The 13117-nt window shown below is 30.3% G+C and overlaps 4 protein-coding genes and 1 non-coding gene across 5 annotated transcripts; 3 read left to right on the forward strand and 2 right to left on the reverse strand.

Moving 5' to 3' along the window:
• Positions 1-1326: 1326 nt before the first annotated feature.
• On the forward strand, positions 1327-3768 carry PWA37_004171 (arrestin family protein; the record flags this gene model as incomplete). The annotated part of the gene is made up of 1 exon (XM_064860671.1): positions 1327-3768. The coding sequence occupies one exon, from the start codon at positions 1327-1329 to the stop codon at positions 3766-3768; it is 2442 nt and encodes an 813-aa protein (XP_064717688.1).
• Positions 3769-6248: 2480 nt separating this feature from the next.
• PWA37_004172 lies at positions 6249-6320 on the forward strand. Its single transcript has one exon. It is a non-coding gene; the product is annotated as a tRNA-Gln (tRNA).
• Positions 6321-7336: 1016 nt separating this feature from the next.
• On the forward strand, positions 7337-8554 carry YSC83 (Ysc83p; the record flags this gene model as incomplete). Its single annotated transcript, XM_064860672.1, has 1 exon — positions 7337-8554. One exon carries the CDS (start codon positions 7337-7339, stop codon positions 8552-8554), a length of 1218 nt encoding a protein of 405 aa, XP_064717689.1.
• Positions 8555-9118: 564 nt separating this feature from the next.
• On the reverse strand, positions 9119-10510 carry ARG4 (argininosuccinate lyase ARG4; the record flags this gene model as incomplete). The annotated part of the gene is made up of 1 exon (XM_064860673.1): positions 9119-10510. One exon carries the CDS (start codon positions 10508-10510, stop codon positions 9119-9121), a length of 1392 nt encoding a protein of 463 aa, XP_064717690.1.
• Positions 10511-11377: 867 nt separating this feature from the next.
• Positions 11378-13045, reverse strand: DED81 (asparagine--tRNA ligase DED81; the record flags this gene model as incomplete). Its single annotated transcript, XM_064860674.1, has 1 exon — positions 11378-13045. One exon carries the CDS (start codon positions 13043-13045, stop codon positions 11378-11380), a length of 1668 nt encoding a protein of 555 aa, XP_064717691.1.
• Between the last annotated feature and the right edge of the window lie 72 nt (positions 13046-13117).

The following is a 13117-nucleotide window of genomic DNA, read 5'->3' on the forward strand; positions in this document are numbered from 1 at the left end:
TACAATTTTAACATGAATATGAGCAACTATCGTTGTTTTTCTTTGAGTTATTTAGAATTTTAATTTATTAAAATTATGTGACGTGAAAGAAATAGTCTTCTGTTATTATTTTCTCTTTAGTATCATTTGGATGAAGTGTCAAAAAGAAGAGGGGGAAAAAAAGAAAGCTGACTCATTACATTAACAACGGTCTTCACTTTAATAGTAATCGTATTTGTACACATCTATTTAGCTATACATCTAACCCTTCGTATTTACATATCACTTATATTTTCCAAATATAACGCAAAAGAAATTCGAGACGTCATTCACACAATAGAGACAAATTGTTTCTCTATTGTTTTTCATGTGGACACTATTCCGTTTTTTGCATTCAAATCTAACGAAATCTCCCCGTTCAAATTTGAGTGATATACATTTCTGAGAAAATGAAAAAACTTTTTTTTCATTAAACAAATAAGTTGTTGAAGTAAACTTTTGAAAAAGAATTAGGTTCAGATATTTCTCTAAACTTAACATTTAGAAATAAACCTCAAGAAAAACTAGGGTTGGACTTCCTTCTATTCTGTTTTTCATTCTGGGTAAAAGATATAAAGTGGCAAGAAAACGATATGTTGACTAATCATTGAATGTGGAAAGAAACATTTCAATGTTTCACAACCTTGTATTTTTTTAGAAGACACTATATTTTCGTTCAAAATACTCCTATAATGATACATACATGCTTATTTATGTTCTTATTTTTTAATCAATCAAAGTTATGTATGTTTGTTAAAGCATGGTGGGGGAGTATAACATAACTGTTTTATAACTTTATTCTTAATTAGGTTTTGGATTTTTAATTTTAAAAAGAGATTGTATCTATTAAAGACAAGCAAGGGCATGTTTTACAAATTTCCAATGAAACACGTGTTATTTTTCTCTATCACGTGAGTTGTTGAGGACAATTTGTAGACAAAAAAATTTCTTTTTTTTTTTTAAAAATGTATATCACTCGAATCTGAATTTCCTAAAGAGGCAGTGTTGAGTGCATTTTACAAAAAAAAAAAAAAATAGACACAAAACTTGTTTGAGGATTTAAGAAGATGTAACAAGGTTACCGGAAGACCTTATTTATTAATGTGAGATTGAAAAAGGTATCATTAGAAATAATGACTGAAAAGCTACATCGAACATGAAATGTAAACTAAGTGATAAAGAATATTCTGTTCAAATAAGAAAATAGCATTAAATTGGTAGATCAATTTAGTTTTTAGGTTTATTTTGTTTTCTTTTTGCTTTTTTATTCTTTTTTTTTAGTTTGAAATATTTAATCTCGAAAAGAAAATGTTATCATCACTATCAAAATTATCTAATTCAAGAGATCCCCTTCTATTTGATATTAGGTTGAAAAGTACAGATCATGATGTGTTGTTATTAAAGGGGAAAGAGAATGAAGCTTCGTCCGTGTTACTTGCTGGAACTATTGTTCTCTCAGTCTTAGAACCTATTCAAATTAGATCACTATCGTTACGCCTGATTGGTAAGGTAAGATTGAATATTCCTACTACATATTGTATTAATGGTGTTAACACAAAAAAATATGTTAAATATGAAAAGATGATATTTTCTTATAATTGGGATGAATTTAATATGGACGACTTTTTTGATAACTTATATGGTAATTATGGGAAAATGAAATTAAATAATTCTGGAAGATTATCACCATCTACTATTAGCTCAAATTTAAATACAAATAGTACAAACAATGGTAATTCAGATGGACTCCTAAACTCTAACATTTCTTCTATACCGACAAGAAGCAAATCAAGTAGTTCTTTGTTCTCTTTAGGAAACACCTCGACTTATCATACATTGTTACAAGGAAACTATGAATTCCCTTTCAGCACTGTTTTACCAGGTTCATTAATAGAGAGTGTGGAGGGCTTGCCCAATGCATCGGTAATCTATAAATTGGAGTCTGTATTGGAAAGAACTAAAGGTCCAGATATTAATTGTCAAAAACCATTAAGAATAGTAAGAACTTTATCTCCAGATGCAGTGGAATTGTCTGAAACAGTAGCAGCAGAGAACTCTTGGCCAAATAAAATGGAATATACATTATCTATTCCTGCTAAATCGATTGCTATTGGATCAGCGACTCCTGTATATATTGTACTTGTACCTTTGCTTAAAAATTTAAAGCTTGGTCACATTAAGATATCTCTGCTTGAAACATCGCAGTATTTAGGTCCATTCGGTGGGGTCGTAAATCAAGAAAGAATAGTGACAAAGCTTAAGTTAAAAGATCCATTAGGTCATATTAGTTTATTGAAAAAACAAAGAGAGGGAAACGGAAACAATGACGACCTAGGGCCAATTGATTTTCAAGATAGATGGGAAATAGACACAATTATTAATGTTCCACCAAGTTTGTCTAAATGTACCCAAGATTGTGATATCTTTAATAACATAAGAGTTCGCCACAAATTAAAATTTAATATTTCATTAATCAATCCAGATGGACATATTTCTGAACTTAGAGCATCTTTACCAATTCAATTATTTATATCACCATTTGTTACTGTAGGTGTAAAAAATACTAAAACGGTAGAAATGGAACAAGATAGAAAAGTTAACTCAAAGGTGAATTATAATAATGATGGTAACACTAGTAGTAATGCAAACACCAGTTTTTCGTCTGAGACGTTTTTCCTCAATAACAAAGAAACTAACACAGATGAAGATGAAGATGTAATTTTTGCAAATGCTACATCTGAGGTTGAACTACATGCTGGTACTTTAGAAAATAATTTCTTTGCTACAACAGCAATTTCTGAATTGATGACACCTCCTAATTATGGTAAACATGTTTATGATAGGCTATGGAGTGATATACCGGCATCTCAAAACTCTTTAAGTTTAGAACCTGAATTAAATACTTGTAATCCAGTTTCTAATAGTTCACCAGATGTTTGCAATGACCCACATGATGTAAATAATTTACAAGAAAATTTTACTGAATTAAATTTATTAAGAGACACTCAAGTCACTCCAGTTTATTTATCTTCCACAAATCCATTTAGAGATAGTCAGTTCCCAACATTTGCCACCTCAGAATCAGACCCTCAATGTTTAGATGAAGGCTTACAGAGTCTTCCATTGACACCAGCTTTTGATCATATTTCAAGGGCTAGTTCATTTAGTAACCTAAGACAAGAATCGACTGCATCCTTAAGGAAAGTATTTGAAATGGCTGAATTAAGTAGATTGCCTTCTTATGACAAAGCTGTACACTCCGATATTATTGAGGATGATTTACCTCCAACTTATCCGCATAATGAGGAACAAAGTGAACACTTATCACAGGAAAGAAACAACATGCTAAGATCTGTCAATAAATTTTCGTTAGAAAAACCACAGTCACTCCGTCATAGATCATCATCCTTTTTGAGTGTTGTTTCAAGACAAAGATCTTTAAGTAGAAGTAGTAATAATTCGAATACATCATTAAATTTAATGGCAAGAAATAATACTGGTGGCTCTTTAAGTGTTCCGCAAAATAATTCTAATTCAACAACTTCATTGAATAAATTGTCATCATCAGGACGTAAAGCATCATTCAACATGACTCCAATTCCTCTTCCCGTAATTAGACAGGATTGTGTAGAGGAAAATAATTTGACATCCTATCCATTACAAAGAAATGATGCAATAAACTCATCAAAATCCAGACAACGTTCCACATCTTTTCCAGTATTTGTTGGAATGTTTTCAAAGAAAGATTAAAATTATAGTTATAAATATTGCAATTTTTTTGATAATCTTATCACTTGAAATATTTGCATATCACTTTTTCGGGAAACTAATCTTCTTTCTTTCAACAAATGGATGTCTTGAATGAAACAGATAAACATGTTTTCCAGATACATTAATGAACTATGTAATTGTCTTAAAGAAATGTAAAAATCATTTTTTTAACGATTTTTTTAATTTAAAGCATTCTTTTTCTTTTTAAGTTAATCAAATGTTTGAATGCATAAAGAATGTCAAATAATGTTAGGTAATTAAACTAAATATATCAAATATATAAGGAATGAAACTGTGAACAACTTTATCATAAGGTATAAAATGTTAAATAGGATAGCAGGTACATTAAACTTAAAATAACTTCTGACTGGATGGTAAATAGTAATGTTGCTACAGTTAATATTTCTTTGAAAAGGTACCATCTATGAAAATAAAAGGCCTTTTTAACTATTTTTTTAAGCTTATTTGCTTATTGACACTTGTTTAACATCCGAGTAACCTATATATATACATAAACATACCATTATTCATATTAAACGTTCTTATATAACTTGAGTTTTCTTCTAAAACAATTTCTTAAAAAAAAATAGTATGTCTATTAGAGTATAAATGCTATATTATGTTTATTTTAAAGAACAAACTCTATTATATTTACTAAAATGCTCCATTTAAATAATACTCAGAAAATAACTCTTGTCAATAACTAATAAAAATAATATGGAAACTAAATCTATTCATATAAACTTTATTCAAGGAGGAAAGAATTGGTGCAAGCAATGTTGATATCTCTCTCTCTAAATAGTGATAATACTATTATGAATATAATAATTAATAATATAGTAAATTAAGTAACTCTATTAAATAAATAGTGGTGAATGTATAATACATAATGAATAATCTCTATATGGTATATAGGCGTATTTATATACTTTTAATAAGAAAAAAAAGAATATAGGAATTCTGTTAGAATTGTTTTGAATAAATAAATCTGAAATACTTCAATTATTATAATTATAAATATCCTTATATAGGCTATTTATTATTAAATAATGTATCATTATTACTAAACTTTTTATTAGTATACTGTTTTAATACTGGTTTTGTCTAATATTAAAGTTGCTTCCTAATATTCATACTAAGGTGTTTTTGAATAAGGTAATTACCCTTTCTGTATACTTTAACCAGCAAAGACCTTATAAGAAGCACCAATTGTGAATCATAAAATATGTAGTGTGCAGAAAATTTGGAGTTTTTAGCTAAAAAAACTTAAAAGGCGTGCGATATAAATCAACAGCTACCAGTATATTTGTTAGACTAACACTGGTAGTACATTACTGAGAATCTCTTTTAAAAAACATTTGACTATTGAAAGAGAACACCCAAGATATTTATCATCATTAACATTCTCAATATATCTATTAGATTTTTCATAAGAGATGAATTAACAACACAACATTAGTAAAGAGGATTCTATAATTGTCTTATTAATTAGAATTTACATCGATACAATTTATAAGTGTTTATATATAATCAATATCTGTATATGGGTATATTACTAGAAATAATCATTAACAGGTTTATTGAACAAAATTTAGTATAAATATCACACTCTAGAAGTTTTCCAAATAGGTTTAACATCTTGTATTTTCTGTTGCACTTTTGGCTATACCAGACGTGTATAAAATTTATTTGTTTAAGCTTGTCTTATTTTATTATTCTCTTGTTCCTTTTCATTTTGGTTCTTATTACATATCGTTGTATGTAATAATACACATTATATGTAAAAGAAAAGTTGTGGAAGATAAGTTATTTTCTAAAAAATGTTGTCTTTTTATATGTTCTTGGGACCCAATTACCAATACAATCTGATATAGTAATGCATTATTAAGTCACACCATAATTATTAAATGCATTTCTTGATTGAACATCATGAACATTTTGAACTGTCGGAAAATGAGAGTTTATTACTGTCATTTCCATAAGAATTATTTTTAATTTGTTTTTCTGTATATTATGCGGTGTACAGGTGTACTATAATATCAGGAAGACATTTTATTTTTTCGCTAAGTATATTTTTCAGAGATTTGAAGAAAAATGAAAAACTTTAAAAGAAAACTTGACGTAAATAAAAGAACTTATACTGTATACGCCATATAATAAGTATATACATGTATTTAGTACACAATACAACAAGCATCTATAACTTAATGATGCCTACCATTACCATGGGCACTGAGTGCTCCAAATTCCAACATGAACAATAAATGGAGTGTCAAAAGGCTACACTGTATTCTATCTCATGTTGTTAAACAACTATATTAACTTAAATGGGGTGAATAAATGACTCATATGCTGAATTAAGTAAGGTAATAACAATAACTAATTCTGAATTCAAATGGAATATTATCTAATATTAATGATTATAATACATTATTATACTGCGTTGTTGCAACAGTTGCGGTTCTATAGTGTAGTGGTCATCACTTTCGGTTTTGATCCGAACAACCCCGGTTCGAATCCGGGTAGGACCTTTTTTGCATTAATTGAAAATTTGATATCCCGTTATACGACGTGTAGGTCCGATGCGTTTTGTAGTGGATCAGAGGACTAATACAAGATATATAACCTTTTAGAATGCAAATTATGGGCAATGATTCTTAGTCCTTTCCTTTATATGTAGTGTAACGATTGTAATTCAATTAAGGAGTTGCTCAAATAAGTAGCTATATAAGTAAATATCATATTTGTAAATTGGCAAACCAGTAATGCTGCCATCAACTAAAGAATTTGAAGAACCATCTACAGTGACTTTTTTAATACAATATTAGCTTCGTGCTATTATTAAGTATTCTATGATACTTTATTATATTTTATGTTGTTCAAAAATTTTCCATAACATTTCATAATATTCTGTAAAAAGTACGTAAGTAAGTAATTGAGTATGTCCACAAATTATTTCTTAGAATTTGCCATTCTTTTGCAGGTTAGAAATAAAAACAAAATTTAAATTTTTTTAAACATAGTGTAATTTTATTGGACAAGTTAATGTCTAATGTGTCTTAACAATATAATGAATATTACTAGAAATACTCAAGCTAATATTACAACTAGGTTTCTAAAATAACTGCATTTTTTTAACAAATTTGTTGATAATTTCGTGTTTTGAAACTGATCTTGGAGACAGCTGAAACTTTGATTTTAGTATATCTTCGCCAGCAAGCAGATCCTAAAAATAAATCCTTACAAAGATGATGACATAATGGAAAAAAGATTAATTCTTTTTTTTTTGCGAACCCACTTGTTTGGATCTTCCCTCCATTTTTATTTTCTTTTTTTTTTCTTGTCATTTTCTTAATATCTAAGAACCTGGTGGATATAAAAAAAAGGTAACTCTACAGTATAAATATAAATTAAAATATTGATAATATAAATTTTGTATTATTGTGATACTTACAACTTATTTTTTTTTTATCTAAAGCACAATAATAATGTTTCTTAGTCCGTTAGGTTGACATATTAGAATAAAAGTTAGTGATAGTATATTGACATGAAAGGAACAGAATCTTCGGATATTGTTGATAAAGCTTTTAATTTAGGATATTTCTGGTATGACAAGGCAAATCGTTTAGTTTCAAATTTTAGTGAAAATGCTGTTAAGAAGGTGAATTCAATAAAAAATAATATAAAAATTTATTCTATAGAGTCGAACAATGTCATTAAGCATAGTATTTTGAATGATAATAGTACAAGAACTTTTGGGGTTGGAAAGATTTATAAAACTTTCTACACATCCGGTATAGGAAAACAAATAAGCAAAAATTGGATTTTAAGTGCAGGTGTAACTACAACTGCGGTCTTTTTAGGCTTCAAACTTCTTCAGGCCTTAAGAATCTCAAAGACAATATCTAGAAATGAAACACAAATGATCCTGATTTTGGGTGATTACAGTGATCCAATCATAAGATCACAAGCATTAGATTTTTATAGAAGAAATTATACTGTGTATATCTGTTCGGAGACAGCAGATAGATTCAAACTGCAACAAGAAGATTTTGAAAATCTTTATTTTATAAACCCAAACTCAGAGGATGATTTATATAAATTCACAAAATTATTCGATTCTCATTCTATTAATAATACTAACTGCTATAATAACAAATTAGTATCCATCATTTTCACTCCGAAATTATCATATTTTACACCAGGGGAAGTTTCATTAGAGACTTTGCAATATGAAATTAAAGCAAATATTTTAATTAATTATAATACCTTACTAAAAATAATCCCACATCTTCCAAGAAGTCAGGTCACCCAATTGATTTTATTGAATCCCTCATTATCGTATAATTTACAAAATACACACCATCCAACTGAAATGTTCATTTCTGCTTTTATAACAGCAATATACAAGTCTTTGAAAAATTATGATTCCTTAAGTGTATTTATGATTCATATAGGCTTGTTTCAGGTTCGTGGTCAATTATCAAACTATAAATATTTAAAATGGAATGGATCAGATATTGGTAAATACTTACACGATCCGTTGTACGAGTTGATTAGAAGATATAATGGCAATTTATTGCAAAGCCTTTGTCAAAGAATTTGGACTATTAATGGATATTGGCCAGTATATTATATGGGAAAATATAGTCTATTAGCAACTTTTAACATTTTTCCATTGTTTATGAAGTTCGAAGCTATATATTGTAAGATCTCAAATCTGGTGATACATTATTTTAATAAAATCATATTCAAACTTTTTTAATTTTTATCACAGCAACTGATTATTTAATCATAGTTTAATGTTGTTATATTGACAAGTTATTAATATAATATATATATATATATAAATTAATATGTATAAATTAAAACTGGTTGTATGGTTATTTTTGAGCTATTATATTTGTGGGTTGTTCTTCTGGTTGGTGTAACCTCTTGAGAAACTATGTAATTAATTATATTTCAACACTATGCCAATAATTTTGATTTTTTCTAGAAAAAGGACTCCTTTCAACTTTTAAATGAATTTGAATCAATGTTAAGTATCAGTACATCGTCTACAATGCTACAAATATATGCAGAAAAAAGAGGATTTCATATCATATTACAATTCATTATACATTAACATTTGTTAATATTTTTGAGGAACAAAATGTTGGAAACGTCCTCAATATATTTATTTTCGTAATCATACAGGCAGCATTTCTTACACGATTTCATCTTGCAATTAGCCTGGTATATATATAAACATATATATATATATATCATGCATGTACCTATATGTGTATGCATATAGATACTTGTACGATTTTCATTCCTAGTTCGAGATTTAAAGTTGATTTTTCAAATTTTCTAATTGTTTTAAAACAGAGGCTTTAGCGGTACCACCAGTGGCGTTTCTTTGTTCCACACTCTTCTCAAAATCAAATGTTTCAAACAAATCAGCTTCGAATCTAGAGTCAATTTGTTTGAATTGTTCAAGGGACAATTTGTCAATACCACTTAAGTCTAATTTTTCAGCGGTAGCGACACATTCACCAGATATATGGTGGGTTTCTCTGAATGGAACACCCTTTCTGACCAAATAATCAGCTAAATCAGTGGCCAACATATCTACGGTTAATGCAGCTTCCATTTTTTCTTTGACAACAGTTAAAGTGGAGATAACCCCTGTGGCAATTAGGATAGAGTGTTCCACGGTTACTAATGCATCGAACAACGCTTCCTTATCTTCTTGCATATCTTTGTCATAAGTGGAAGGAATACCTTTTAAACTCATTAAGAACCCAGCCAAATCACCAAAGATTCTACCAGATTTACCCCTCAACAATTCTAACGAATCGGCATTCTTCTTTTGTGGCATTAAAGAGGAACCAGTGGAATATGCATCACTTAGTTTAACGAATCCAAACTCAGCAGTGGAATAAATAATTAAATCTTCAGCGAAACGAGAGATGTGGTTCATGAAAAGTGTTCCCCAGAACATTAACTCCACAACAAAGTCTCTATCAGAGACTGCAACCAAAGAATTACCAATAACTCCATTGAAGTTAAGTTTTTCAGCTAAAAATTCTCTATCGATGCCATATGGGTGACCAGCCAAGGCACCAGCCCCTAGAGGAGACACATTTAATCTTTCGGCGATCTGGGCTAGTCTTTTCAAATCTTCAGTAAAATAAGTTGCATAGGAACTTAGCCAATGTGCCCATCTAATTGGCTGTGCTCTTTGTAAATGGGTATAACCTGGCATTAGGATGTCAATTTCTTGTTCTGCTCTTAAGATCAACGTCTTAATCAGATCCTTTAGGAAGGGTAGCAATTTTTCGGTCAAAATATCACGACAATATATTCTCATGTCAGTAACGACTTGGTCATTACGAGATCTACCAGTGTGAACTTTACCAGCGATGTGGCGACCAATAAGTTCTCCTAAACGTCTTTCATTAGCAGTGTGGATGTCTTCATCACTTGGGTGACGGACAAATTTATCAGTATTCCACTCCTTCTTAATTTCTTCAAGACCAAAATGTATTTTACTTAATTCTTCTTTTGTGATTAATCCTAACTTATGTAAACCTTCAGTATAGACTTTGGTACCTTCTAAGTCGGCTTTATACATCTTATAATCATAGGGCAAAGATGCATTGTATAAATGCATTAATGGGTCAGTTTCACCGGTAAATCTACCACCCCATAATTTTTGACTTTCTTCGGATGACATCTTTTTGTTTTTTTTTTATTGTTTTGTTTTTTCCTTGTTAATGTTGTATATATGTATATATATATTTCTAATTATTTAATATTGAATATGTGACACCCTGACGAAGTGGGTATGTTTGTAAATGGATATTGTGACACTTGTGATTGGGACTGATATTACAGAAATTGTATATATCTATGCACCTAAATATTAGTTTCTTTATTTTATAGATAAAAGGAATTTTTTCTTTTTACCTTTAAGTGACAAACCAAGCGAGCGAGTATCCTTTAATGGCAACTTCTGTCGAGCTTTTTATAATCAATGAAAAACGAAAAAGAAAAAAGTTTTTTTGTTTTTGCTTTCAGCATCACAAAACGTTTACGATAAGATTTCGTTCTTTTAAAGGAATGAGTCAGCGAGGTCACAACATTCCACTGTCTGTTACGTGGTGTCTAGATGTTTGCGCATTCTCTGTTTGGGTCATTGCATGTTTTTTTTTGTTTTGTTTATTTTTGTGCCTTGAATTAATTTTCTCCTTTCCTCCACCTTCCCTCTTTCTCTTTCAACTCATTTTGCTGGGCGGCTAATCCACACAAATCCATATATATATATATATATGGATTTGTGTGGATGCATATGCATATATTTGGCCATAAATAGACACCCATGCATGAATAAATACATTTCATTACTTAACAATTTGACAAATATATAATGAATTTTTTTATACAATATCAAATTCAACAATATATTATATATTTATATTTATAAGGTAGAGAAAGAGAAATGAAAAAAAAAAAAAAAATTGAAAAGAAAATAAATGGTCCATTTAATATCCTTTTTCTTCTTCTTCTTTTTTTCTTTTCTTGTTTCTTTTTTTTTTTTATTTTATGGTTTACATCTTCCACTGAAACGAGGGTATAAGGAACAGTCTCTAACGGTAAATCTGTTACATAACCAAGCTAGAATACGTTCAGTACCTAAACCATAACCACCGTGTGGAGAAGTACCATATTTTCTTTGATCAATAAACCAATAGTATGGTTTTGGATCAATTCCTTCACGTTCAAAACCAGCCATTAATTCATCGGTACTGTTGATTCTCATAGACCCACCAGTAATTTCACCGACAGTTGGCATTAACACATCCACAGATTCAGTAACTCTGTTATCGTCTTTGCAACGAGGCATGTAGAAGGACTTTATTTCAACTGGGAACTTTGTCAAAAGAATTGGAACACCAATCGTGTCTGTCATCTTTCTTTCGGCAGCTTCAGCAATATCATCACCAAATTTGAAATCTTCACCATCCTCGTTCTTTATGTCATGTTCTTGTAGCCAAGTGATGGCATCCTTATATTCCAATCTCATGAATGGTTTGGCTGGAGCTACAAAATCTGGGTTTAATTGCTTAACAATTGGTCCAGCAACTGGATCTTCCAAAACATATTTCACAGAATTGACAATAACTGTTTCAATGTGATCTAATAATTCTTCAAAGGTTAAGAAAGCTAATTCAGCCTCGATATGAGTGTATTCAGAAAGATGTCTTCTAGTGTGTGATTTCTCAGCACGGAATGATTCCTGGATACAGAAGACATCACCTAGGGATGGTAAACATGTTTCAAGATATAATTGAGAACTTTGAGTCAAGTAGGCTTCTTCACCATAGTAGTCCAATTTGAAAAGAGTAGAACCACCTTCAACTTGGGTCTGAACCATACATGGTGGAGTAACTTCTAATAATCCTTCTTCCTCATAAACACGTCTGATGGCTCTTAAGAAAGCAGCACGAACCTTCATCACACTGGATAATGTTTCACCTCTTAAAGCTAAATGACGTTGGTCTAATAAAATAGATGGATCAGTGTCTTCAGCAATCTTGTTAGAGAAGGCTTCATCACCAGCTGGTGCTAAACCAACCACTTCGTAGTAATCAACGTTCAATTCAACGTTACCTGGTGCCGTTTTACCTTCTGGAACATTAATAATGGTACCATATAAAGTGACAGTGGATTCCAAAGTTAAATCTAAAGTTTGTTTGGCTAATGCTAAGTCACCAGTTAACACACATTGTAAGTAACCAGTACCGTCTCTAAGAACGATGAAAACAACTTTCTTGTTAGAACGTAATCTGTGAACCCAACCAGAAACTTTGACTCTTTCACCAACAGCACCATAGGCCTTAAGAATTTTGTATTTCTTTGCTTCTGGCAAAGATTTGTCTTCTTCAATTTTAATGTTTAAAGCAGCCATTTGTTTGGCGGCATTTTCTAACTTTTGCTGTTCTAATTTAGCTTCTTGTTCCTTAGCTTTAATAGCTTTCTTCTTTAAACCTTCAGCACCTTTACGAGCCTTCTTTAAAGCAGAGGCAGTGATTTCAACAAAATCATTTTCTTCATCTTTAAAAACAAATAATTTTGGTTCAGCAGCATCAGTACCATTGTTAGTGATGTTTGCAAATAAGGCAAAAGCTGGAGTCTTGAATGGTTGTTCTCTAGTACCAGTGATGGTTAATTCGTCCACACCAGTAGAATCTTTTATGTATAAGGACATTATTGGGTTGAAGAAAGAAAGAGATAGAGAGATAATGGCTTGGTTCTTTCGTGAATATTTATTAGAACCATC

The sequence above is a fragment of the Arxiozyma heterogenica genome, assembly GCF_036370985.1.
Source record: "Arxiozyma heterogenica strain weizmannii chromosome Unknown scaffold_5, whole genome shotgun sequence".
NCBI lineage: Eukaryota > Fungi > Ascomycota > Saccharomycetes > Saccharomycetales > Saccharomycetaceae > Arxiozyma > Arxiozyma heterogenica.